The sequence below is a fragment of the Pelodiscus sinensis genome, chromosome 21, assembly GCF_049634645.1.
Source record: "Pelodiscus sinensis isolate JC-2024 chromosome 21, ASM4963464v1, whole genome shotgun sequence".
NCBI classification, from domain to species: Eukaryota; Metazoa; Chordata; order Testudines; family Trionychidae; genus Pelodiscus; species Pelodiscus sinensis.
In genome coordinates this window covers 717,734-742,445 of record NC_134731.1, presented here as the reverse complement: position 1 = coordinate 742,445, position 24,712 = coordinate 717,734, and the positions used below count along the sequence as shown (strand labels likewise).

Sequence of the window (24,712 nt, the reverse complement as noted above, 5' to 3'; positions counted from 1 at the left end):
CTGGCTGCTCGGCCTTAACCTGAGCCTCCCCCTGCCCCCCGGCTGCAGGGCCTCAGGTGTCCTTGCTGCTGAGGGGCCCAGTGCCTGGGGCCCCGCCCGGTGGTTGCCGGCTGCCGGGAGAACAGGAGACTTCTCCGGGTTCCCTGGGCCTGGCTGGGACGCAGGGCAAGTGGCAAGTGGCAGCCGGCTCTGCTCAGGGGCCTGTTGCTCGGGCGCTGCCCCCTCCGCTGGGCTCGCTGGACTCCTGCTCTCCGGGGACTTGTCGTGGTTCTCCCCGTGGCTTCTCCTGGAGGGGTCCGGCCTCCATGGCCCAGCAGCACTTTCCTGGCTGGGTCTGTGGCACGGGGCGGCCCCTGTGTCCTGTGTCGGGGGCTGGGGGCTGTGGCCAAGGCGCACTCAGCTAGGTCTCTTGGGAGTGTCTAATCTGGGCTCAGCTGCCCTCCCCCCGCCCTGTGACCGCACTGCTACGGAGCGGCTCGCTGTAAGGGTGCAGCTTTGCTGGAGCCTGCGGTTTCATTTTCTTACCTTTAACGTCAGTGTATTGAGGGGATGGAGCATGAAATTCCCCCCTGCTGTGCTAGGTTCTCAGGCCTGGTGCCTCCCCTTGTTACAGGGCCTGGCTGCTGCAGGGTGGAAACCCCCTCCCCTCGTCCTGCACCCAGCCAGTCTCTGGGGGGGCTCTGCCTTGCGGGCACTGCCCCCCTCGCTCTCAGAGGGCTCTGAGCACCGGCTCCAGGTTCCTTTGAGTGCGTTGGTGTCTCCTGGTGGATGCTGCCTTGCTGGCCTCTGGGGACAACAGGTGGTTCCCTCAAATGACACGTCTGGCGTCTCACCGCGCCTCCCAGCCGGTCCCCTGCGGGCAGGATGGAGCTGGGCCGGCTGGGCGGCCTGTCTCCCTGCAGCGGGAGGCCAGGTAGCTCCCGGGTTCAGGTGCAGCACATGCATCTGGTGGGAGGCCAGCGGGTCCGGGCCTTCCCACCTCCCAGACCCTTGGGCTCCTGGCGTGTCTGTAAGAAGCTCGTGGCTCTCCTTGCAGGCCGAGGACCCCAGCGCCGACGGGTGGCCACGCAGATCCCCGAGGCGATTCTCACCAACAAGGAGCTGCAGGAGGCGGTTGGAGCCCTCCCCAGCAACTATAACTTTGAGATCTACAAGACAGTCTGGCGCATTCAGCAGGCCGAGGCCAAGAAGGGTAAGTGGGGGCGGGCCGGGGCCAGGCGAGAGCGGTGTGCGAGTGGAGCTGCCGGGCGTCGTGCCCTCCTGGTTCCACGGAACCGCGTAGCCGCAGGCCTGGCCCCTCCTGAGCCAGAACATGCCTGGTGCTGGCCAGCGTGTGGGGCCCATTGGCCGGCTCACGGAGGGGCCGCGGCGATGGGGGCTGCCCGTGCCAAGCTGTCACTCAGGCTGGGCAGCAGCTGCTGGCGTTTAACGTCACGGGGCCTGGCCAGAAGTCTGCTGCCGAGTTCGCATCCTCGTGCCTCGGTCGTAATCGTGTTAGACAGGAGGGGCGAGTCATGCGGAGCTGTCACCCTGCTGGAGCCTGGCTGGGGCGCCAGTCTCCGCTTCTCCGCCCCGCTCCAGGCTCGTGGCTCTGTCCCCGTTTCCTGCCTGCGCCTGGGCGGCCGCCCGGGGAACCAGTGCCCAGGTGGAATGTGGGTGAAGGGCCGGGAGGCGCTCGGGGGCAGCCATAGGGATGAGCTCCAGGCTCGGGCAGAGGGAGGTGCAGGCGTCCTGCTTGCTGCTCTGGCACCTCTGACTTGACGTGGCTTCAGCTGGTGGCTGCTGCTTTGTCCCCTTCTTGGCAAATGCCCCAGCCCGCTCCCTGGCCCAGTTCCTCGTGGGCTGCCTGCCGGGGCAGAGACCAGCACGTCGGCCTCACTGGGCCCCGGAGCAGAGGAGCAGGCGCCCGTGGGTGCTGGGCATGGAGGGATTCTGGCATCTCCGTGTTCCTGCGGGGGGGCAGGTGAGCTGGGGTGGGGAGGGCTCATGAGTGGGGCATGACGTGGTCGTGCAGCTGCACCCCCAGGCCAGCGTGTGTCGGGGCCATAGCAGAGAGGCCAGGGAGAGCCCCTGGGCACAGCGGGCAGGTGCCGAGCTGCCTGTCCTGTGCTTCCCTCCCCCTCTCTCCAGCCCCGGAGGAACCAGGGGCCTGACTTGGAAAGGCAAGTCTGGGGCTGCAGATTCCGGCCCGGGGGAGGGAGGGGCAGCGAGCTTGGCTCAGCCAGCGTCGGAGCCCAGGAGCTCGCTGTGCCGAGCCGTGCCTCTCGGTGCCCCGTGGGCGAGCACGTGCCGGCGCGCAAGCAAGAGGCTCTGGGGGGCTCTGGCTGGGAAGTGCTCGTGCCTGGCATGTGCTGGGCTCTTGGCTGCTTCCCTGGGAGGGGCTGGCAGATGTGGCCCTCCGGCTTTCCAGCCCGGCCAGGGCGGCAGGGCCGGCCGGGGAGGAAGCGGCGCTCCGGCCCCCCAAGGTGTCTGAGTCCCGGATTTCCCGGGCTGGCTAAGCTGAGTACTTAGTGGAGGAGCTTTGGGGGTCGGGCAGCTGGAGCTTAGTGCGATTCCGACCAGTTGGCCTTTAAATAGATGTGGGGTTTGCTAGGCAGCGCTGGGGCGGGGCTGGGTGAGTGGCAGGGAGGCTGGGCTGCTTCCTGGCCTCTAGCGTTAAGATCATAACAGGATTAATGGGACCTGCAGCTGGAGCGCAAGGCCCCAGTCCCGGTGCCCAGCTCCTACCCCACAGGGCCGTCCCTGGCCTCTCAGAGGGTCCAGAGGGCAGAGCCCCAGTCTGACAGCAGAAGCAGGGCCCCGCTGGGTCAGAGCAGCCAGCCCCCAGGCTCCCGCTGCCAGGCCCTTGAGAGCAGAGCCTGGGGGTTGCCGAGCGCCCTGTCCCTGGCCAGCGAGTCCCCGTGAGGCCTGCTCCTTTGCTCGGGCCCCATCTTACTTCAGGCCTTGGCGGCGCCCCGGCGGAGCTCCCGGGCCGAAACGCTTTAAACGGCAGCCCATAGCCTGGGCCGGGCCGGCAGCCTCTGGGCGCGCTGGGCAGTGCCGGGCCCCGAGGAGCTCGGGGTGGGTGCAGGGGCTGGAAGGGCCGCGCTGTGTGTGGGGCCTGGCTTTGTGGAGGGAGCACCTGCTCACCCCGGGCTCTGTCTCTCCTAGTGGCGCTGCAGATGCCCGAAGGCCTCCTCCTGTTCGTGTGCGCCATTGCGGACATCATTGAACGGTGAGTGGCAGGGCGGGCTCTTTGCCGGGGGGTGGCGGCCCTCACCGTGTGACGGCGCGTGGGGGTTTTCCCGACTCCTGCACCCCCGTAGTGGCACGGACAGACTCCCCCAGCCAGTAGAACAGAGGGAGTTTATTGCTTCTCCAGGGTACAGCACAGCACAGATGGAATCTGGTTCCAGGGCAGGCCTAGGATGCCTCAGCCCCCCTTGAGATGGGGAGACTGGGCCCTTAAATCCCAGCCCATTGCCTAGGCTGCCTCCTCCATGATCCCAGCCAGAAACCTCCCTCACTTCCTGCCCTGCCCCCAGCCAGGGCTCCACTCCCCTTCTTCCCATTGTTCGGCTCCCTGGGAGATCACTGGTCGGACAGGTTCTTAGCCCCCTTGCATAATGACTCATCCCCTGCCCTGCTGGGCCGTGCTGCAGCCAACAGCCAGTGGGGGTCACTCACAACCCACTGCCCAGCATAGCAACCAGCAAGTTACCCCCACTACGTCACACCGTGCCCCCTGGTGCCAGGCCCGGAGCCAGCACAGCTCTGTGCCCCCCCCCCCCCCCCCGACCTGGCTCTGCCCGGAGCATGTCGGTGGGGTTACTTGGCGTCAGGACCATGTGACCCCCATTCGCCCGGCCCCCGGCCCTGGGAGAGCTGCGGAGGCTGGAAACGGGCGCTGCCCAGGGGTCCTGACGCGTTCGGGGCTGGGCGGGCGAGGTGGGGTGAGGGAGGAGAGCGTCCCAGCTTGGCCGGAGCCGCGTGGCCGGTGTCTCCTGTGCTAGGCAGGCCCAGAGAGCTCACCCTGCGCGGGGTGTGGTTGAATCGACGCGGCCGTATCGGGGGGGGGCTTTGCTCTGCCTTGCGCCTCAGAGCCAGCGGCTGATAGCTCAGCGTGCCCGGGCCCTCGCTGGGGTCCTGCTGCCCAGGTCAACAGCTGGCAGGCGGGCGGTGTGCTAGGAGCAGCGGGGGGGCGGGCCTGGGGCAGGTGAGAGGCTGGTGTCTCCAGTCAGTGCCCCGTTGCTTGGGGAGGGGGCCCCCTCGCAGCCCATGGCCTCTGCTCCATGCTCCCTGGGGCCCCGCACCTGCCCCTGGCCCCTTGGGGCTGAGACGGCAGCTGTGATTGGCAGGAGGCTGCGGGGAGGAGGGCTGACCCCAGGCAGGAGGGAGTTGGGGGTGCCCGTGAGTGGGCCTGTGAGCCGGGGGACACGTGTGGGGGGGCTGGGCAGGCTGCAGTGTTGGTGGGGGAGGGGAGCAGCGACACATGGTGTGCGGGTGGCACGGGGCCGTGACACTCCCTGGAGGCCACCCGGCCTGGCCCTGGAGCTTGTGCCCTCAGCTGGGACAGAGACAGGGCGGGGGGTGGCCGCTCTCCCCTCCCCCCAGTACCGTGCCGGCCCCCAGATGCCACCCCCTTCCTATCCCACAGTGCTGGGCTAGCCCTGACCCCTCTTCTGGCTTGAGGCCTGTTGGGCGTAACTCTGAGGGGACCAGCTGGAGTCCAAGGCCGGTGGGCCTGGCCGCGTGGCGCAGGGCTGTGGCTGTGGCCAGCGGGAGCCGGCGCTGCCCCAGAGACGTGGCGCCCACGCGGGGCGGGAGGCGCTTGCCTGCGGTGAGGGCTTGCGCGCCAGCCGGCTGCTCCTGGCCTCGTAGCGCCATTGATAGTTCCAGGGGAGCGCGGCGTGGGCCGGCCCTTTTCATCCGGCAGCCGTGGCTCCCGACGTGCCTGACTGCTCCGTGCCGGAGGTGTGGGTCCCGCCCTGCAGGACGGCGAGTCCCAGGGGCGCCCGCACCCGGGATGGATGAGATCCCAGGCAGTCGGGGGCCCCGTTACCTGGCCAAGGGCTGCTGTCCGGCGCTTTGGAGCCACATGCGGGCTCTGAGCGCCCCTGGTCCCACCCCGCAGGGCGCCTGCTGCCGTCAGCTCCCCGGGGGGGGCAGCTTTGCCTGTTGTCCTTAGCCAGACTGGGCAGGAACAGGTGTCCCGGGGCAGGGAGGGGGGTTGCCTCCAGGACGCCGCCACCTCCCGCGAGTGCCGGCCGGGGCGCGAGTGATCTGATCGGCCCCCTCTGCAGAGTTGGAAGCAGGTCCCGGCCCGTTTGGTGTCGGCGGGGCACTGCTCCACCCCCTCGCCGCCCATCGCTGGGCCGGGTGGGCTGGGCAAGGCACGGGGCGGCGCGGTGCCGGGGACCCTAGGCCAGGGCTCGGAAAGCCGGACTTTGACCCGTTTTCGTGGCGCCCCAGACACAGGGCGGCTGCAAGCTGATGTGCAGGGCAGACGCCGAGCAGGAAGCTGCTGCCCTGGGAGCAGACCTGGGCGGTCCCCGGGAGCGATGCTTGGCGTGGGCTGGGTGGATTTGGGCTGCACTTTCCTGTGGCCACCGGCCACCTCTGCACCAGGAAGGGGCTCGTGCCGCGCTCTGGAAGCTGGCGCTGGGGGGCCCTGGGGAACAGGGGGTGCAAACCCTAGAGCCAGTCCAGGAAGGGGGCCTGCACTTTCCCAGCCCGCTGGGTTTGGGCTGGAGTGATGGGAAGGGGAGTTTTCTTAAGGCCTGGTCTGGAGATTGTGTTCGCCTCCCGTGCCCTGAGCCCGGCCCGTCTCAGCAGGTGGGGGGGAGGTGCTGCCGAGCCGAGACCCCGGAGGGTCGGTTGCGATGGTCGCCGGCTGCCTGGGCCCGTGGCCGGGCGGCACTCGGGGGAGAGGCACGTTCCCGGCACTCGGCCGCGATGCCTTTGCGACCCAGGCTGCAGCATAGATGTGGCCTAGGCCAGAGGAGCAGGGCTTGGCAGGGAGATCGTGGCCTGTGGCTGCCCCGTCTTGGCCTGAGCACGGCCCTTCCTCTGGCAGCCTGGAGGGAGCTGTGGCCTGGGGGGTGCATACGAGGAGGCTGCCCGCTGGCCAGTGGGCATGTGGCTAGCAGGGCCCTGGAGTCATGGGGCCTGGTTCTTCCCTTGCCATGGGCTTGCTGGCTGCTGGGGTTGGCTCCGCCTGGCAGGGCTTGCGGGAACGACCCCCCATGGCTGGGCGCTCGCAGGCCTGGCGGTGGGGCTCGGCCGTTCAGGGCAGCGCTCCGGTCGTGCCGGGTCCCGGCGCTGCCTGCGTCTCTGCTGTGGCCCGATCCCTGGGAAGGGAGTCGCCCTGCGCCCGGCTGCGTTAGCCACAGGAACAGCCGCAAGGCAGCGCCAAGAGGAGCCCGGGCCCCGTCTGTCTCATGCTGCCTGGCGCGGGGTTCCCTGCCTCCTCCCCTCCAGGACCCCTCGTCTCCCGCAGCAGGTGAGTGGGGCGTTCCCTGTGCGACCAGCCCTGGCACGTCCTGCCCCGTGCTCGCCCCAGCCGTGGCTGAGCCCCTGGGGCATCTCCCAGCCGGGCAGGAGCGGGCACAGGGAGCGCAGCTGGGGCTGCCCAGTGCGGTGGGAGCTGCGACTGGGTGGGCAGCACAAGTGGGAAAGGAGCCGCATGGAGCCAGGCAGGAGGGCGTGTGCTGTGGCCCCAGCCGTGCCCTTTGGGGGGCTGGCGCAGTCTTGTGGGGTGAGGGCTGGGGGTACCTGAGCCAGGCTGAATTCTGGGGCTGCCGGGCTCCCCCGGGGAGGCCCCTTAGCCACCGGTCGGGGGCTGGTCCCGGCTCCCTGCGAGCAGCCTGTGATCCCGCGCTGTGCGGGGGTGGCAGGGAGCGGGGAGCACGTGGGCTATGGGGCCTGGGATCCAGCCGGGTGATCAAAGGCTCCTCTGCCGAGCTGCCGAGCACGGCTGCTGAATGCTGATCAGGGAGCCCAAAGGAGCCAGGCCCCATGAGCTCTCTGCCACCGCAGCTCTAAGTGCCCCATTGCCCTTCCGGGGCGCCTGCCCATGCTCCGTGCTCCTGCTCTGATGGGGGCCAGTCCCTGCGGCTGCCCTGCCTGGAGCCGGCGGCCCTGGGAGACCCCTGCGGGAGCCGGGAGCAGCAGCCCCTCAGGGCAGTACCCCAGCCCGCGGGGCCGCTGTCCAGAGCCGGGGCCGGCCAGCCTGGGCCAACACCCCCTGCTGGGCTTCGGGGGAGCAGCCTGGGCTCCCTGCTCCCCCCCAGCGCTTGGCCTCCCGCCCCCCGTTAAACCCCACCCATTAAGGGGAAAACATTCCCGTCCTGCTTGGGATCCCTGCGTGCTTCCCCGGATCACGGGCCTTTCGGTGGTCGTGTTGCAAGGGGAGCCCGTGGTCTGTGGCTTCCTGGCTGTGTCCCAGGAGGGAGCCCTGGCTCTGCGCCCAGCGGTGGGACTGCACGTCCGCCGGAGCGACGCCCCGATTCCTGAGTGCGCCGGGGCTTGTATCGCTGACCTGGCCCCTGGCTTTCGGGGCAGGCGGTGCAGTAATTGCTGAGTGCCAGTGGCAGCCTGTGCCGGGCGGGTTGGGTGTGGCCCCTGTCTGGGTTCCTGGGGCGGCCTGCCGCCGTCAGAGCAGCAGCGTGAGGTGCCAGGCGGGAGCCGGCCCACCATGGGGGCCAGATTAAACCAGCTCCCCGCGCAGACCGGCTGCCCCCGCTGCTGCCGCTGACGGTGTCCGCATGGCGAGGTCTGAGCTCCCCATGGACAGAGGCTGCTACCGCGGAGGCAGCCGCGTGAGGGCGGGGCCGGCGGCCAGCGGAGCTGGTGCTGGGGGGGGCAGCGGAGCTGGTATGTGCAGGGAGGCGGCTTTCAAGCCAGCTCCCCGCACCTATTGGCTCCAGCCTGCCCCCCTCACCCTCTGTCAGAGGCAGCAGCACGGCGGGGGAGGAGCCGGTGCTCACGGGGAGCCTGCTTAAGGCCAGCTCCTCCCGTGCCCTGGCTCCCACTCCCTCCCCTTTGCTGCCTCTGATCCAGAGGCAGCGGGGGTGCGTGGAGGCGCTGAGGTTAACGGATAAGCCCAGGCGTGTGTCCCGTAGTCGTCTACGCGCTGCCCTCCCTGCAGAGCGCCCTCTCCTAGACAGTCTGGCGACAGCTGAGCGGGAGGCCATGCGTGTGCCCAGTCACTACCCTTGGGTGCCCATGGCTGGCATGGAGCCAGGCCCTGTCCCGAGACCCCGCCGCCAGGCGTCGAGGTGGCCTTGGCAGGCTGGTGTCACTCTGGGTTTCTGATCGGAGCGGGGGGGGGGGGGGTGCCAGGCTGGCTGCCGTGCTGTGTTCATATGGGAGGTGTCTGGCCTGGGCTCTGTCGCTCCTGCCACCCACAGCCAGAGGCATCTGCTCTAGGCAGCCCTGAGCCCGGGGGGCAGGATGGGCCACGGGGCAGGGCGTGTGGGACGGGCCAGGCCCAGGAGCGTGGTGAAGGCGAGGCCTGTCGGGAGAAGGGCCGAGGATCCCTCCCCACAGTGCGGGGGCCGGGCCGTGCATCTCTCCTGGTGCTCTGGGACTGAGGTCAGGCCTGTGGGGCTGGGCCCGTCCCTGGGGCCCATGTGCTAAATGAAGACTGTTAGCCGGGCACTGCAGCTGCTGCTGACAGGCTGAGCCTGGGCTTTGGATGTGCCCTGGGGACAGAATTGATTAGGTCAGGGCCTCGTTAATTAGCATTAATGGGTTTGTCTTTGTTACCTGCTTCCTAACAAACTGCAAGGAAGGGAGCTTCCCCCTCCGCAGCTGGAGCCTGCAGGGCCCTTCGCCAGGCCGGGGCCCCATCTCCGGTCTGGGCCGGGCCGGGAGAGCTGCCGACGTCGGCCCAGTCCCTGGGGATGTGATTCCTGGAGGGCTGGCAGCCCTGCTGTGAGCGCCCTGCGGCTCTGGCTGAGGCGAGCTCTCTGCGGGGGCAGGCCGGGCCGTGCTCTGGGGGGTCCTTGGCTAGGCCTGAGCGGCTCCCGCTGGGCTGCTGCACTCAGCCCGTGCTGCTCGCTCGGAGCGTCCCAAAGGGGCTGGTGCGACTTGGCGGCGGGGAGCTGTGCCGGGGGGTGGGGTGTGGGGCGGGGGGGTCTGCAGGTCAGGCCTGCTGGAGAGCCCTGGGCAGGATTCTGCGCATCCGGCCCCCCAGCTGGGTGGGGCAGGTCTGCAGGGCCATGGGGGGGTGTGAAGAGAGCTGGCTCCCTGCTCTGGGTGGGGCAGGAGCAGGCTCCTCAGCTGAGCTCTCAAGCCCCTGTCAGCAAACTCCCAGTGTGGGGTGGGCTGCTAATCCCTGTCCCTTCTCTGTGTGTCGCAGGGGCCCTGCAGCCCCTCCAGGTCCCCCCAGCCCCCTGGGAACACACTAGCTCTCTGATTCTGCAGATTCTGCTCTGGAGCTGGGACGCCAGGTGTGACGGCGCATTGGGGTCCCCGTCTCCTGCACCCCGTAGTGGCACGAACAGACTCCACCAGCCAGTAGAACAGAGGGAGTTTATTGCTTCTCCAGGATGCAGCACAGCACAGATGTAATCTGGTTACAGGGCAGGCCTAGGATGCCTCAGCCCCCCTTCAGATGGGGGAGCCTGGGCCCCTAAATCCCAGCCCGTTGCCTAGGCTGCTTCCTCCATGATTCCAGCCAGAAACCCCCCTCACTTCCCGCCCTGCCCCCAGGCTCCACTCCCCTTCTTCCCATTGTTCGGCTCCCTGGGAGATCACTGGTCGGACAGGTTCTTAGCCCCCTTGCATAATGACTCATCCCCTGCCCTGCTGGGCCGTGCTGCAGCCAGCAGCCAGTGGGGGTCACTCACAGCCCCAGCCTAGCAATCAGCAAGGTACCCCCCACTACGTCACACCATGGGCCTGAGGGGTCCCTGCCCCTCTGTCTTGGATGGGGGGGGCGTGCCCTGTGTGGCCGGGCAGCTCGTCTGCCAGCTGCGGCTCCCACCGTCGCCCCTGCAGGGAGAGGGCCCCGAGGGCTGAGTCCCGCGGCAGGACCAGCTGCACCGCAGCCTGTGGAGTAGCCCAGATGTTTCCGGGTGGCCCCAGGGGCCCTGCAGCGCTGGCTGGCCATGGGGGGCTGGGCTCCCTGACCCCAGAGCTCCACGCAGCTGGCAGGGCTGCAGGCAGGTGGGAGGCAGCTGCGGGAGGGCGTTGTGTGTTAGCAGGTGGGGTGGGGCAGGCAGCCCGTGAGCCTTGGGCCTCTTGACGGGTCAGTGCCTGCGGCCTGTCCATGCTGCCCCGGGCGCTGGCCCGAGACACGGCCCCACGCGGGCAGTGAGGAGTTAAGCCTCTCGCCAGGGCTGCGCCTGCTGGGAACGTGTCCAGGCGGGCGCGGGCAAAGGCCCCTGCACCAGGCAAGGGAGATAATGAGGAGCAAAAAAGCTTCTGACAACTGGCTTGTCAGCAAGGGAGACGCCTCAGCCCCTCTGTGCGGCCTGCTGGGCCCGCTGGGCCTCCCAGCGTGGGGCTGTCAGATGCCAGCGGCCTGTGGGGCAGAGGGGGCTCTTGCGGCCAGGTGGGGCAGGAGCCGAGTGAGTGTCCTGAGTTCCCCAGCCTACTTGGCCAGTGGCACAGGCTGGGCGCCTGGCTGGGGGGATTTTCTGTAGCGGCCCCCAGTTCTCCTGGCCCAGAGGCTGCTGGGGGGACACAGGCGGGCGGAGAGGCGGGGGAGTGGGGTGCTGCGGGGTGAGCGACGGGCCGCGTGGCCCTGCAGCGTGCGATGCGCTGGGGCCGCCTTGGTGCCAGGCTCACGCAGACTAATTGCCAGCTGCAACCGCGCTGCTCCAGAGCCCTTTGCAGTAAAAGGGCCAGCTCGTTACCTTAATTACGGCAGCCTGCCTGTGCTAATGAAGTCGGAGCCCGTTAATATGGCTTGGTGACGAGCGCCCCGCGAACGAAGTGCCTTTTCTCTGGGCCGCCAGTAGGGCCTCCGTGGATGGATACAGGGCCTGGGGGTGCTGTGTGGGGAATGGGAGGCGGGGGTGTGGGGCCCGTGAGGGGTGGGGGGGGCAGGGCCAGCCACAGGGCCTGGTGCGGGTCTGCTCTGCGCTGGGCCCGGCCGGCCGGGGTAGCCGTAGCTGGATGCCGTGCGCCGCGGTGGTGGAGCAGCCAGGGTGTGTCTGGCACTCGCCTGGGCTCTGTCCTGGGGGTGATGGCCGGTCCCATGTCGCCCGGCTGCAGCCCGGGCGCTGGGCCCAGGGGCAGGGAGCGGGGCCCTGCCAGTCCAAGCCCGGTGCTCGAGTTCCTGCCGCAGACCCTGTGCGCCGGCCCAGCCGCGCTCCCAGCCGCTGCCGTGCCCCCAGCCACCCTGGGCAAGTCACAGAGCCGGGGCTGGGGGGCTGGGTGCTCAGGGCAGCCCCCTCCTGCTCCCCCCTCCTGTTCCTGTTTCGTTTTCTTGCTCTGCACCCCAGGGGCTTTCTCTGGGGCTTGGCCAATTTGCATACATTTTAATCTATAAAAAATTAAGTGGTGCAGGCTGCCGCTCTGAGCCAGACCTCCCCACCCGGAATCTGACGATGAATAATTCCCCCTCTCCCCGAGACGTGGAGTCTGAGTCATGTTCATTTCAGCACCTCGGGGCGGAGGAGGGGCTCCGGGGCAGCGTGGCTGGGTTGACACCGTGTTCTGGAGTCTGACGCTCCCTTGGAGTCCCGGGCAGCCGCTTGCCGGGTGGGTTCTGGGGGAGGGTGGCCGTTGTCGCCCCATGGCTGCAGGGCTGCGGGAGCTGGAGGTTCGAGGGCCAGGAAAACTGCCTAGCATCAGGTCACTGCTGTGTGACGCCGTGTGTCATTGTCCCTCTACAGACCAGTTTGGGGGTTTCTAACATGCTGTCAGGCTGTGCCAGGGCTGCTGCGTGCCAGCCAGCGGGGCGGCGCCTCCGTCAGCCCTGGGAGCTTCCCTCCAGGGGACTGTTTGCCCCCGGGCAGGAGGAGGGGCTGCAGCGCGTGATGCCATCCCTCTCCCCACCCTGGCACTGACGGATGCGGTTGAGCTGTTAATATGCAGCTCGCTCTGCGATTCCCCTGCCATCTGGCCGGCTCTGCCCACAGTTTCTATTCTCAGGGGGTGCGTCGTGGCCTGCCCCTCCCTGGAGGCGACGCTCGCGGTGCGCATCATGCGGGGGCTGCTCCTGCATGGGTTGAGTGCCGGGAGCTCAGGGCCAACACCCCACGCTGGCCCGTGCTGCAGGAGCCCCTGAAGCATTGGCCCGGAGACAGGTGAAAGGAAGGCAGAGCTCCCCGGGCGCCGCTCCGGCATGTGCAGGGCGTTCCCAGCCCCCTGGGGCTCCTGCGGCAGGCTGGTGCTGGAGCCCCGGTGCGCAAGCAGAGGGGCCGGCTGGCGGTGCACTCCCAGCCCGGCTCCGGGTGTGTCTGCGCCTGTCCTGTCCCTGGGTGGCCGCCGGGCAGCACGTGGCATGTGCCGTTGTCAGCAGCACAGGAAAGTGAGCAGCAGCGGGGGCGGTCTCACTGCTGTTGCCCGTTTGCTGGCAGCAGCGCCCCCGGTAGCCAGCCCGCAGCGCCCCTGGTAGCCAGCCCGCAGCGCCCCTGGTAGCCAGCCCGCAGCGCCCCCGGTAGCCAGCCCCCGGTAGCCAGCCCGCAGCGCCCCTGGTAGCCAGCCCCCGGTAGCCAGCCTGCAGCGCCCCTGGTAGCCAGCCCCCGGTAGCTTCCTGCCCTGACACCCACACCCCCCAACCCAGGGCTCTGCCCTGAGCCCCCTGTGCTCCACCCCACACTTACATTCCTTACAGGTACTGTCCTATCGCAGCCCCCTGCCCCGAGGCCCCCCGGGCTGGTGAGATCAGACAGTACCTGTGTGATGGACCCGGCTGGAGCTGGGCATAGCTGAGGGCGTCCGCTCAGGGCAAATTGCTCAAATCCGGGGCTCCTTACAGCCTCCAGACTGGTGACCTCTCCAAACCGGCCACACACCAGTCCCACAGAGCGCTTCAGCTGCCTGCCTGAAGCCTCCCGAGCAAAACCCCTCCAACACCCCAGCAATATCCGTGCCCCAGATGGCCCCGGGCCTCATACACAGGTGGGGGGGTCTTAGAACCCAATCCCACCTACCCTGAACAAGTTCTGTCTGGTTCCAAGAAACCAGCCACAGATCCCTGGTCAATTTACCCCCTGGACCTTACCCACAAATCACGCTGGGCCAATCCTTTAGAATCTATATCTAAAGGTTTATTATTTCAATAAAGAAAAGCCTGAGAGTGGGGTTGTTAAAGGATAGTACGTTACATGCACCGAATCTCCAGTTCTCGATGCAGGCTCTAGCAGAGATGTTACAGATGCTGGTTTAAAAGTCCTTGTTGCGCATCCTAGGAGCAGGATGGGTTCACAGGTCTTTCTGGCTCTTCCATCCCTGCACTGCTGCCTCTGGGATGAAGTGCTGAGCTGAGAACAAGATGGAGTCGACCACATGGACGCTTTATACCTCCTTCCTGGTCTCTTCTTGGCTGCAGCACTTCACCTGGCCCACGGCCTATCCCTGTGTTCCTTGCTGGTACCCCTCAGGTGTCCGCCCTCATTCTTTAGGTGTGGCCTTGGCCCATTGAGAGCCATTGTCCCACAGGGCCTCGCTGATTAGCATGTCCACAGGCCGGGCTCTGCCCAATGCTCAACCACATGCAGGGAAATATTCAGTCTCCTCACAGATTAGACTCCTAACTCCACACACAGACGTTCTACAATCACATGACCAGTGTGAACAGGATCAGCAGCCAGTGAGCTTCTATTCTACACCCCACATGGCCCCCTTTATACCATTTCTGGGGCCAACACCCCCACCTGTGGGTGCAGCAGCGATCTGGCTGCTCCCCTCCAATTCGGTAACGTGACAACCTGTAAAAAGGTAAGTTACTTTCAGCCCTGCGTGGAACCCAAGGCAAGGGGGAGCAGACAGCGAGAGGCCCCCTGATTCCTGCGGGGAGAGCAGGCTGGCTGGGGAGACCCTGGTCTGCAGGCCCTTCCCCTCGGCTGCTGCTGGGCTCCACTCGGGCTGGCGCTGCCTGCAAACGGGTCCCGCTGGAGCCGTCTCGCAGGAAGCTGCGGCGCTGGGCTGGGCTGTGCCGGTGAGCCTGCCGGCTGTGCTGCCAGCTCGCGCCGTGCCCAGGGAGGCCAGGCCGGAGGCAGTGGTGCAGTGAGGTGGAGCTCTGGGCCCCTGGGTGTAACTAAGGAATTAGCAGACGGTTTCCCCGGGCAGGGGCTTTGCCGTGACAATACCTGTGCTCCTAATTAAAACGCCACAGCGGCTCCGGGCGCGCGGCCAAGCCCCTAGTCCCTGGACTGGTGCAATCCAGCACCTGCAGAGGTGGGGCCTGTGAGTGACAGAGCAGCCCCCGCTGCCAGCTGGGTGCTGTGCTTCCTGCCGCTCTGGCGCTGCTCCGGCTGCGTGGGCCCGGGGCCGGGCGTGCTGGTCCTCCGCTCAGGCTGGCTCCCGGAGCCGGGTGACTCACGTCTCTCCGGTGACACAGCAGCAGATGCTCCGCCGGGGGAGCCTGCCACGCAGCGTTCACGCCCGGTGGAGGGGCCCAGTCTGCTCCCCACAGACGTGCGAGGGGCCTGGCAGCTCCCCCCGTTCAGTGGGGCTCGGTCGCTTCCCGCTCGGCTGCGCGTGGTCCGGGAGCCGCAGGGGGCGTGCGCCGGGGGGCTGACGCGCTCGCCCCACCCAGTGCGAGGGCAGGTGGCCACCAAACAGCAGGTCAACCCTTGAATTGCGAGCAGCTGCCCCAGTTGGAGGGGTGTCACCTCTCCGGCCGTCTCGGGAGCTGCTCACTGGCGCCCAGCCAGGGCGGGCTGCTTGGGAGCCTGGCACACGCCCTGCCCTGCTGTGCCGGCTGGCGCCGGGCGAGCGGAAGTGGCGATGTCGGGCAGACCGGCCTCGGGAGCCAAGGGGAGACGCTGGCCTGGAGCGGGCTCTGTGCTGGGCTCAGCTGGGACGCTCCTGGGGCCCGAGCCTCCGGGCGTGCAACCGGCAGCGGTGGCTCCAGCACCTGCCCCAGCCCCTCTGCGCGGCCCCGCTAAGCCCTGGGCCTGGGGGGCTAGAGACGCTCCCGGGGGAGGGGCCGCGCTGAAGGCAGGCCGGTGGTGTGTTTGTGGGACGTTCCCCAGCCAGGCCTGAGTTGCCCCAGCCCTGGGGCAAGAAGAGGAGGGTTTGGCCCTGGCCCAGCATCAGCCTGTTTGACCCTTTTCAGGGGAGGTCTCAGGCCGTCCTGGTCCGCCCCCCACCCCCTCACACTCCCCCTTCCGCCCTCCCGCAGGTTCACGGGGGCTGAGGTGCTGGTGATGGCAGACGTGACCTATGGCGCCTGCTGTGTGGACGACTACACTGCCCGGGCCCTCGGGGCCGACTTCCTGGTGCACTACGGCCACAGCTGCCTGGGTACGTACCTGCCGGGCATGGGGGTCTGCTCCTGGGGCCTCGGGGCGCCCTGGATCAGGATCAGTACCAAGGGAAAAGCCAGGGTAGAGCAGCCCCATCTCCTGGCTCCCGGTCCCCAGCCGAGGTTCCCCTCCCCCGGTCCTCCCCAACCCCAATGCCCAGCCGAGGTTCCCCTCCCCCGGTCCTCCCCAACCCCAATGCCCAGCCGAGGTCTCCCCCCCCCCCCCCCGGTCATCCCCAACCCCAATGCCCAGCCGAGGTGTCCCCCCCCCCCCCCCGTCGGTCATCCCCAACCCCAATGTCCAGCCGAGGTCCACCCCCCCCCCCCCCCGGTCATCCCCAACCCCAATGCCCAGCCGAGGTGCCCCCCCCCGTCGGTCATCCCCAACCCCAATGCCCAGCCGAGGTCCCCCCCCCCCCCCCCCCGGTCGTCCCCAACCCCAATGCCCAGCCGAGCCCATCCCACCCCCCCCCCCCGAACCTCCCTAATGCCCAGCCGAGGTCCCTCCCTGGCCCTCCCCAATGCCCAGCCGAGCCCATCCTCCCTTCCCCCAGGCCCTCCCTAACCCCGGTCCCTGACTGGCTCCCCCTCGCCTCCCCACACCTCAGGGCCCAGGCCCAGGCCCCCCATCCTGATTCCCCTCCAGCCCCCGCAGCCATGCTGGAGGAGCCCGTGTGTGGGCAGAGCAGCGCTGGCTGCTGGCTGTTCCTGGGGGTCCCCCCCTAAGGGCCGGGCCTGTGCAGCACCCGTCAGGGGAGAGCTTGGGGTGGGGGATCAGCCCCCTCACTAGCAGCCCAGAGGACAAGACCTCACCGCCAGGCCGGGCCGCCCCGGAGCCTTGGGACAGGCGAGAGCAGCCCAGAGCCTGCTCAGCCCTATAGGGCCTTCCGCCCTGCTGCAGCCTGGCAGCAAACCCGGCCCCCGGGGCCTGTGGGGAGCCAGGGCTGGCGCTCGCTCCCATGGCGCCCGGCTGTGGTGCCCGCCAGCTCCCCCGGCCACGGGACGATCTGGGGCAGCTGCCCAAGGGCATGTTCGGGAGCAGGAGGGCCGGCTCTGGCTGGCTGAGCTGCAGGCCGTGCCGTGTGCCCCAGGGGCTGTGGGGGACCCGAGGCGGCCGGCGCGCGGAGGGGAGACTCAGACTCAAGCAGCGGGGCGTGTGGAGGGGCCCAAAGCGGCCGGCGCGCGGGGGGGAGACTCAGACTCAAGCAGCTGGGCGTGTGGAGGGGCCCAAAGCGGCGCGCGGGGGGGAGACTCAGACTCAAGCAGCGGGGCGTGTGGAGGGGCCCAAAGCGGCGGGCGCGCGGAGGGGAGACTCAGACTCAAGCAGCGGGGCGTGTGGAGGGGCCCAAAGCGGCAGGCGCGCGGGGGGGAGACTCAGACTCAAGCAGCGGGGCGTGTGGAGGGGCCCAAAGCGGCGGGCGCGCGGAGGGGAGACTCAGACTCAAGCAGCGGGGCGTGTGGAGGGGCCCAAAGCGGCGGGCGCGCGGGGGGGAGACTCAGACTCAAGCAGCGGGGCGTGTGGAGGGGCCCAAAGCGGCGGGCGCGCGGGGGGGAGACTCAGACTCAAGCAGCGGGGCGTGTGGAGGGGCCCAAAGCGGCGGGCGCGCGGGGGGGAGACTCAGACTCAAGCAGCGGGGCGTGTGGAGGGGCCCAAAGCGGCGCGCGGGGGGGAGACTCAGACTCAAGCAGCGGGGCGTGTGGAGGGGCCCAAAGCGGCGGGCGCGCGGGGGGGAGACTCAGACTCAAGCAGCTGGGCGTGTGGAGGGGCCCAAAGCGGCGGGCGCGCGGGGGGGAGACTCAGACTCAAGCAGCGGGGCGTGTGGAGGGGCCCAAAGCGGCGGGCGCGCGGGGAGGAGACTCAGACTCAAGCAGCGGGGCGTGTGGAGGGGCCCAAAGCGGCAGGCGCGCGGGGGGGAGACTCAGACTCAAGCAGCGGGGCGTGTGGAGGGGCCCAAAGCGGCAGGCGCGCGGGGGGGAGACTCAGACTCAAGCAGCGGGGCGTGTGGAGGGGCCCAAAGCGGCGGGCGCGCGGGGGGGAGACTCAGACTCAAGCAGCGGGGCGTGTGGAGGGGCCCAAAGCGGCGGGCGCGCGGAGGGGAGACTCAGACTCAAGCAGCGGGGCGTGTGGAGGGGCCCAAAGCGGCGGGCGCGCGGGGGGGAGACTCAGACTCAAGCAGCGGGGCGTGTGGAGGGGCCCAAAGCGGCGGGCGCGCGGGGGGAGACTCAGACTCAAGCAGCGGGGCGTGTGGAGGGGCCCAAAGCGGCGGGCGCGCGGGGGGGAGACTCAGACTCAAGCAGCGGGGCGTGTGGAGGGGCCCAAAGCGGCGGGCGCGCGGGGGGGAGACTCAGACTCAAGCAGCGGGGCGTGTGGAGGGGCCCAAAGCGGCGGGCGCGCGGGGGGGAGACTCAGACTCAAGCAGCTGGGCGTGTGGAGGGGCCCAAAGCGGCGGGCGCGCGGGGGGGAGACTCAGACTCAAGCAGCGGGGCGTGTGGAGGGGCCCAAAGCGGCGGGCGCGCGGGGGGCAGACTCAGACTCAAGCAGCGGGGCGTGTGGAGGGGCCCAAAGCGGCGGGCGCGCGGGGGGGAGACTCAGACTCAAGCAGCGGGGCGTGTGGAGGGGCCCAAAGCGGCCGGCGCGCGGGGGGGAGACTCAGACTCAAGCAGCGGGGCGTGTGGAGGGGCCCAAAGCGGCCGGCGCGCGGGGGGGAGACTCAGACTCAAGCAGCGGGGCGTGTGGAGGGGCCCAAAGCGGCAGGCGCGCGGGGGGGAGACTCAGACTCAAGCAGCGGGGCGTGTGGAGGGGCCCAAAGCGGCGGGCGCGCGGGGGGTAGACTCAGACTCAAGCAGCGGGGCGTGTGGAGGGGCCCAAAGCGGCAGGCGCGCGGGGGGGAGACTCAGACTCAAGCAGCGGGGCGTGTGGAGGGGCCCAAAGCGGCGGGCGCGCGGGGGGGAGACTCAGACTCAAGCAGCGGGGCGTGTGGAGGGGCCCAAAGCGGCCGGCGTGCGGAGGGGAGACTCAGACTCAAGCAGCGGGGCGTGTGGAGGGGCCCAAAGCGGCGGGCGCGCGGGGGGGAGACTCAGACTCAAGCAGCGGGGCGTGTGGAGGGGCCCAATGCGGCCGGCGCATGGGGCAGCGCTCCTAGTTGGAAAACACTGGCCCCGTTGGCATGGAGACCTTTCCTCCAGCCTCCGCTGGACCAGCGCCAGCTGCAGGCTCTGGTCACTCTGGCCCAAGCTGGGGCGAGGGGGGTATGGCTCTCCAGGGGGACCCAGGCTTCCTCCCAGGGGAGGGAGGGAGGGAGAGGGGGTCCCTCCCTGGCACAAGACCCCCGGAGCCAGCAGCACCAAGTCAGTCCCCCTCCCACCGTGCTCCCTGCTCTTGAGGGGCCGTGGCGTGAGCAACCCCCCTTGCTGCTGCCATCACCAGCGGCCCTGGGGAGCGGTGCCCCCAACAGCCCCAGCGTGACGTGTTACAGCCACGCTCCGGGCACGTGGGTCTGGGCGGGGTCGTGAGATACTGAATGCCCGGGCATGGGGGGGCTGCCTGGCAGATGGAGGCGGCCTTGGGCACCACTGCCCCGGGGAGCCCTCCAGCTGCTGCCCAGAAAAGGGCCTGCCCCAGTCCTGGGGCCTGGGTGTCTCTGGGTTCAGACGGGGGCGGGCTCTGATCACAGCTTGATGCGGGTTGCGCAGGGCCTGCCCCAGCCCGGCAGGCAGGTCGGTGCCGTCTCCCCGCCCGCGCCCCGGCCCCGGGGGGAACGGTGGGCGCTGAAGAGGCGTGGGGGTGGCGCTAGCCGGGGCCGGGAGGGCGGCCAGGAGACGGCTCTGCGCTCCCGAGGTGGGAGGGGAGCCTGGATTCGGTTGCCATGGAAACTGCGCTGCTGTCCCAGATGCTGGGAACTTTGAAGTCCACCCAGGGTGGAATCAGCCCAAAAATAACAATGAGCCGCCGAGGGTTTTAAGGTGGCTCCGCGGAGCTGCTGCTCTGGATGGCAGCGGGCAGGGTGAGGGGTGCTTGCAGGTGTGGAAAGGACGCGTCCATGCGCAGGGCTGGAAGCCGAGGGTCCCAGGCCACGTGACGGGCGCCTGCAAGTCCGAGCCACGGGGTCAGCGGCCTGGGAGCACAGAGGCTCCTGCTCTGCGCCAGCTGGTGGATTAACGGGCCGGGGGGTGACTGCTGCCTGCTGCAGACCCCCTCCAAGGGGGGGTCTCCTGAGCATCTCCCCAGGCACGTGGGTGGGGCCTGTGTTGGGCACTGCCAGGGCAATGCAGCCACTGCGGGACGGGAGCCCTTCTCCTGGGCACACCGCTTTGCACGGCCGACTGACAGCCTGACCCTGGGGTGGCCACGACTTGGGAAGAGTGCGGGGGCCAGCCTGAGCCTGGTCCTGCTCAGCATGGGAGCCATGGGCCCGGGGCTGTCTCCCCCAGGGGCCAGTGGCCGGGCAGCGGAGGCACTGTCCTCCCCTCGGGCTGGCCCCAGTGGTGCGGAGAGGGGGGGGTCTGGTCCCACGAGGAGCCGGGGGGGTGTTCTGCCATGCAGTTGCTGGCTGTTGCCCCCCATACTGGGTTCCCCGTTGATTTGCCGGCCTTTCCCTTGGCTGATGCCCAGGCTGCTCTGGGCAGAGCTGGTGACCCTACTCCTGCCACCTCTCCCCGGTCAGTTCCTGCGGGCCGTGAAGGACACGGGCCTGCAGCCTCCCCCAGCCGGGAGTCGTTTGGCACTTCCTAGTGCCACGGCCGGCGAGCGCGGAGCTGTGATCGATGGGACCCCTTGTTCTTTAATTAGTCGCTTCATCGTGGTGACACGGGCTCCTTCGCACCCGGGTAATTAGATTTGTGTTCATCGATTCTCTGGGTGGCTGTTACCAGGGAGAACTGACCGGGTGCTGCTTCCCGTTGCCGCGCCGCGGCCGCGCCGAGGGGCTCGTGCACCATCTCCTGGCTGGCTCAGCCACTGGGCCTGGGAGCTCTGGCTGCCTGTGAACCGAACAGCAGCGCACAGGGAGCCGGGCCGGGGGCTACCTGCTGCTCCGCAAGCCAGCGCGGTGCCGTGGGGTGGGGCAGCCTCGCGCCAAAGCCGCACTCGGCCCTGGAGGCCAGGCCCTGGGCGCTGTTCAGCAGCCGTGCGCAAGCCGCGTGCTGGCTCTGTCCCCCGCCAGGGCCCGTGCATGGGCTGAGAGAGGCTCTGTGTCCCGTGTGCCGGCAGAGCTGGGGGCAGGGCAGCTCACGTCTCTCTCCCTGGCCCTAGTTCCCATCGACGCCACGCGGGGCGTGAAGATGCTCTATGTGTTCGTGGACATCAAGATCGACACGGCCCACTTTGTGGAAACTGTCCAGTTCAACTTCCCCAAGGGCGCCTGCCTGGCCCTCGTCAGCACCATCCAGTTCGTCTCTGCTCTGCAGGTGAGGCGGGTGTGGGGCCGGGCTGGCGCCTAGGCCTGGGCTCCCGCACGGGGCTGTCAGTAGGGAGCCCACGTTGGAGCATCCTCGCTGGTACCTGCGGGGCAAACTCGGTGCTCCCAGGGTTAACAGGTCGAGTGACTGTAAGGAGCACAGCTGGGACTGTGTACGGCCCATAACTGACAGCTCACTCGCACCCGCCTCTCCTGGGCAAGCGCACGTCGGCCAGGGCCCCTCCACCTGCATGTTGCAGTGTCCTGGGGCGAGGGGTATACGCCCTCCCAGGCCTCTGGGCACAGTGTCAGGATGAAAGCAGGGGAGGGGAAGAGCTTGCTTTTCTCGGACCACTGCACCCTGAAGGGCCCTAAGATGGCGCAGGGTGTGCGGAGACCCAGCACGCCCTTCCTGCTGGCTTTCAGCCCCCGCCGGGTTTAGCTGTGGAACACAGCATGTGCCCAGGCAGGGGAGGGGGCCTGTGTGTGTGTGTGTGTGTTTGTGTTCGGGGAGGTGCCGGGCAGGGTGCACAGCTCTGGGGAGGGAGGTGACGGGCACGGTGCACAGCTCTGGGGGGGGGGAGGTGCCGGGCAGGGTGCACAGCTCTGTTGTGGGGGGAGGTGCCGGGCAGGGTGCACAGCTCTGGAGGGGAGGTGCCGGGCAGGGTGCACAGCTCTGGAGGGGAGGTGCCGGGCAGGGTGCACAGCTCTGGAGGGGAGGTGCCGGGCAGGGTGCACAGCTCTGGAGGGGAGGTGCCGGGCAGGGTTCACAGTTCTGTTGGGGGGAGGTGCCGGGCAGGGTGCACAGCTCTGGGGAGGGAGGTGCCGGGCAGGGTGCACAGCTCTGGGGAGGGAGGTGCCGGGCAGGGTGCACAGCTCTGGAGGGGAGGTGCCGAGCAGGGTGCACAGCTCTGGAGGGGAGGTGCCGGGCACGGTGCACAGCTCTGTTGGGGTGGGAGGTGCCGGGCAGGGTGCACAGCTCTGGGGAGGGGAGGTGCCGGGCAGGGTGCACAGCTCTGGAGGGGAGGTGCCGGGCAGGGTGCACAGCTCTGGGGAGGGAGGTGCCGGGCAGGGTGCACAGCTCTGGGGAGGGAGGTGCCGGGCAGGGTGCACAGCTCTGGGGAGGGAGGTGCCGGGCAGGGTGCACAGCTCTGGGGAGGGAGGTGCCGGGCACGGTGCACAGCTCTGTTGGGGTGGGAGGTGCCGGGCAGGGTGCACAGCTCCGGAGGGGAGGTGCCGGGCAGGGTGCACAGCTCTGGGGAGGGAGGTGCCGGGCAGGGTGCACAGCTCTGGGGAGGGAGGTGCCGGGCAGGGTGCACAGCTCTGGAGGGGAGGTGCCGGGCAGGGTGCACAGCTCTGGGGAGGGGGAGGTGCCGGGCAGGGTGCACAGTTCTGGAGGGGAGGTGCCGGGCAGGGTGCACAGCTCGGGGGGGGGGGGAGGTGCCGGGCAGGGTGCACAGCTCTGGAGGGGAGGTGCCGGGCAGGGTGCACAGCTCTGGGGAGGGGAGGTGCCGGGCAGGGTGCACAGCTCTGGAGGGGAGGTGCCGGGCAGGGTGCACAGCTCTGGAGGGGAGGTGCCGGGCAGGGTGCACAGCTCTGGAGGGGAGGTGCCGGGCAGGGTGCACAGCTCTGGAGGGGAGGTGCCGGGCAGGGTGCACAGCTCTGGGGGGGGGGGGAGGTGCCGGGCAGGGTGCACAGCTCTGGAGGGGAGGTGCCGGGCAGGGTGCACAGCTCTGGGGGGGGGGGGAGGTGCCGGGCAGGGTGCACAGCTCTGGGGGGGGAGGTGCCGGGCAGGGTGCACAGCTCTGGGGGGGAGGTGCCGGGCAGGGTGCACAGCTCTGGGGGGGGGGGGGAGGTGCTGGGCAGGGTGCACAGCTCTGGAGGGGAGGTGCCGGGCAGGGTGCACAGCTCTGGGGGGGGGGAGGTGCCGGGCAGGGTGCACAGCTCTGGGGGGGGGAGGTGCCGGGCAGGGTGCACAGCTCTGGAGGGGGGGAGGTGCCGGGCAGGGTGCACAGCTCTGGGGGGGAGGTGCCGGGCAGGGTGCACAGCTCTGGGGGGGGGGGAGGTGCCGGGCAGGGTGCACAGCTCTGGAGGGGGGGAGGTGCCGGGCAGGGTGCACAGCTCTGGAGGGGGGGAGGTGCCGGGCAGGGTGCACAGCTCTGGAGGGGGGGAGGTGCCGGGCAGGGTGCACAGCTCTGGAGGGGGGGAGGTGCCGGGCAGGGTGCACAGCTCTGGGGGGGAGGTGCCGGGCAGGGTGCACAGCTCTGTTGGGGTGGGAGGTGCCGGGCAGGGTGCACAGCTCTGGGGGGGGGAGGTGCCGGGCAGGGTGCACAGCTCTGGGGGGGGGGGAGGTGCCGGGCAGGGTGCACAGCTCTGGGGGGGGGAGGTGCCGGGCAGGGTGCACAGCTCTGGGGGGGGGGGGGAGGTGCCGGGCAGGGTGCACAGCTCTGGGGGGGGGGGAGGTGCCGGGCAGGGTGCACAGCTCTGGGGGGGGGAGGTGCCGGGCAGGGTGCACAGCTCTGGAGGGGAGGTGCCGGGCAGGGTGCACAGCTCTGGGGGGGGGGAGGTGCCGGGGCAGGGTGCACAGCTCTGGGGGGGGGAGGTGCCGGGGCAGGGTGCACAGCTCTGGGGGGGGGGAGGTGCCGGGCAGGGTGCACAGCTCTGGGGGGGGAGGTGCCGGGCAGGGTGCACAGCTCTGGAGGGGAGGTGCCGGGCAGGGTGCACAGCTCTGGGGGGGGGGAGGTGCCAGGCAGGGTGCACAGCTCTGGAGGGGAGGTGCCGGGCAGGGTGCACAGCTCTGGAGGGGGGGAGGTGCCGGGCAGGGTGCACAGCTCTGGAGGGGGGGAGGTGCCGGGCAGGGTGCACAGCTCTGGGGGGGGGAGGTGCCGGGCAGGGTGCACAGCTCTGGGGGGGGGGAGGTGCCGGGCAGGGTGCACAGCTCTGGGGGGGGGGAGGTGCCAGGCAGGGTGCGTGCCTGTCTAGTGGTGTCTCTCTTTCCAGCCTGGGCGGCTGCCCAGAGCTGCCAGCTCCCCTCCAGTGAGGAGCTGCAGTAGCCCCTCCTGCCAAGTGCTTTGCACTAATTCTGATCAATGGTTCCTGGCCGTGCCCCCCCGCACGGGGAGCCGGCCCGGTAAATGTCAGGGCAGGCAGCTGAGCGCTTGGCATTTTGCTGCGTGGCTGGCAGTGGCAGGGGAGGCGCTGGCTGCGGATTAGCTGCTCCTCGGGAGTGGCCGGCTCAGCAGGACCCGAGAGATGAATGAGCCTCTTGAGCCGCGTCTGTCCAAACACGGGGCCACTGAAGCGTTAAACGTTTTCTCTTGTCTTTTAATTGATGCGTCTGTGAGCGGCCCCCAGCGCCTGGCTCACGTCCCTCCCGAGGTGGGGCCAGTTCTCACTGCTCCGGCCGATCCCCCGGCCTCCGCCTGCACCCCGGGTGCTCCCAGCATGCGCTGCTGGAGCCCAGGGGCTTTGTGGAGGTGTGATGAGCTGGGCTGGGAGTGCCCTGGCTGTGCTGCCCTGTGCGCTGTTCCAAGCACACCCCGCTCCATGCCTCCATCTCCTTCAGCCCCCGGGGCCATTTGTTCTCAGCTTAGCCTACCCTGGGCCCCGTTCCCAGCAGCGGGGCTCTGACCCTGGGCTCTTCCCCTCAGGCGGCATCCCAGGAGCTGCGCTCCGAGTACAAGGTCAGCATCCCGCAGTGCAAGCCGCTGTCACCAGGCGAGATCCTGGGCTGCACGTCCCCCCGGCTGGCCCCGGACACGGACGCCGTCGTGTAAGTACCAGGCAGCGTGCTCGGACACGTCTGCTTTCAGCTACGCTTGCGCCAGGAGCCTGCAGCAAGGGGCGCTGTGGGAGGGGGCAGGGCACTGGCTGTCACTCAGCCTCCCCCATCAGGGGGCACTCTCGG

The 24,712-nt window shown here is 69.4% G+C and overlaps 1 protein-coding gene across 3 annotated transcripts in view; it reads left to right on the top strand.

Moving 5' to 3' along the window:
- The window catches only part of DPH1 (diphthamide biosynthesis 1), a 42,379-nt gene that overhangs the window by 427 nt on the left and 17,240 nt on the right, over window positions 1-24,712 (top strand). For all 3 annotated transcript variants that reach the window (XM_075904468.1, XM_075904467.1, XM_075904466.1), the window contains exons 2-6: window positions 1,037-1,192; window positions 3,151-3,214; window positions 15,287-15,408; window positions 20,661-20,815; window positions 24,456-24,577. In XM_075904468.1, the coding sequence (XP_075760583.1) occupies window positions 1,037-1,192; window positions 3,151-3,214; window positions 15,287-15,408; window positions 20,661-20,815; window positions 24,456-24,577 (619 nt within the window). The remainder of the gene's footprint in view (window positions 1-1,036; window positions 1,193-3,150; window positions 3,215-15,286; window positions 15,409-20,660; window positions 20,816-24,455; window positions 24,578-24,712) is intronic.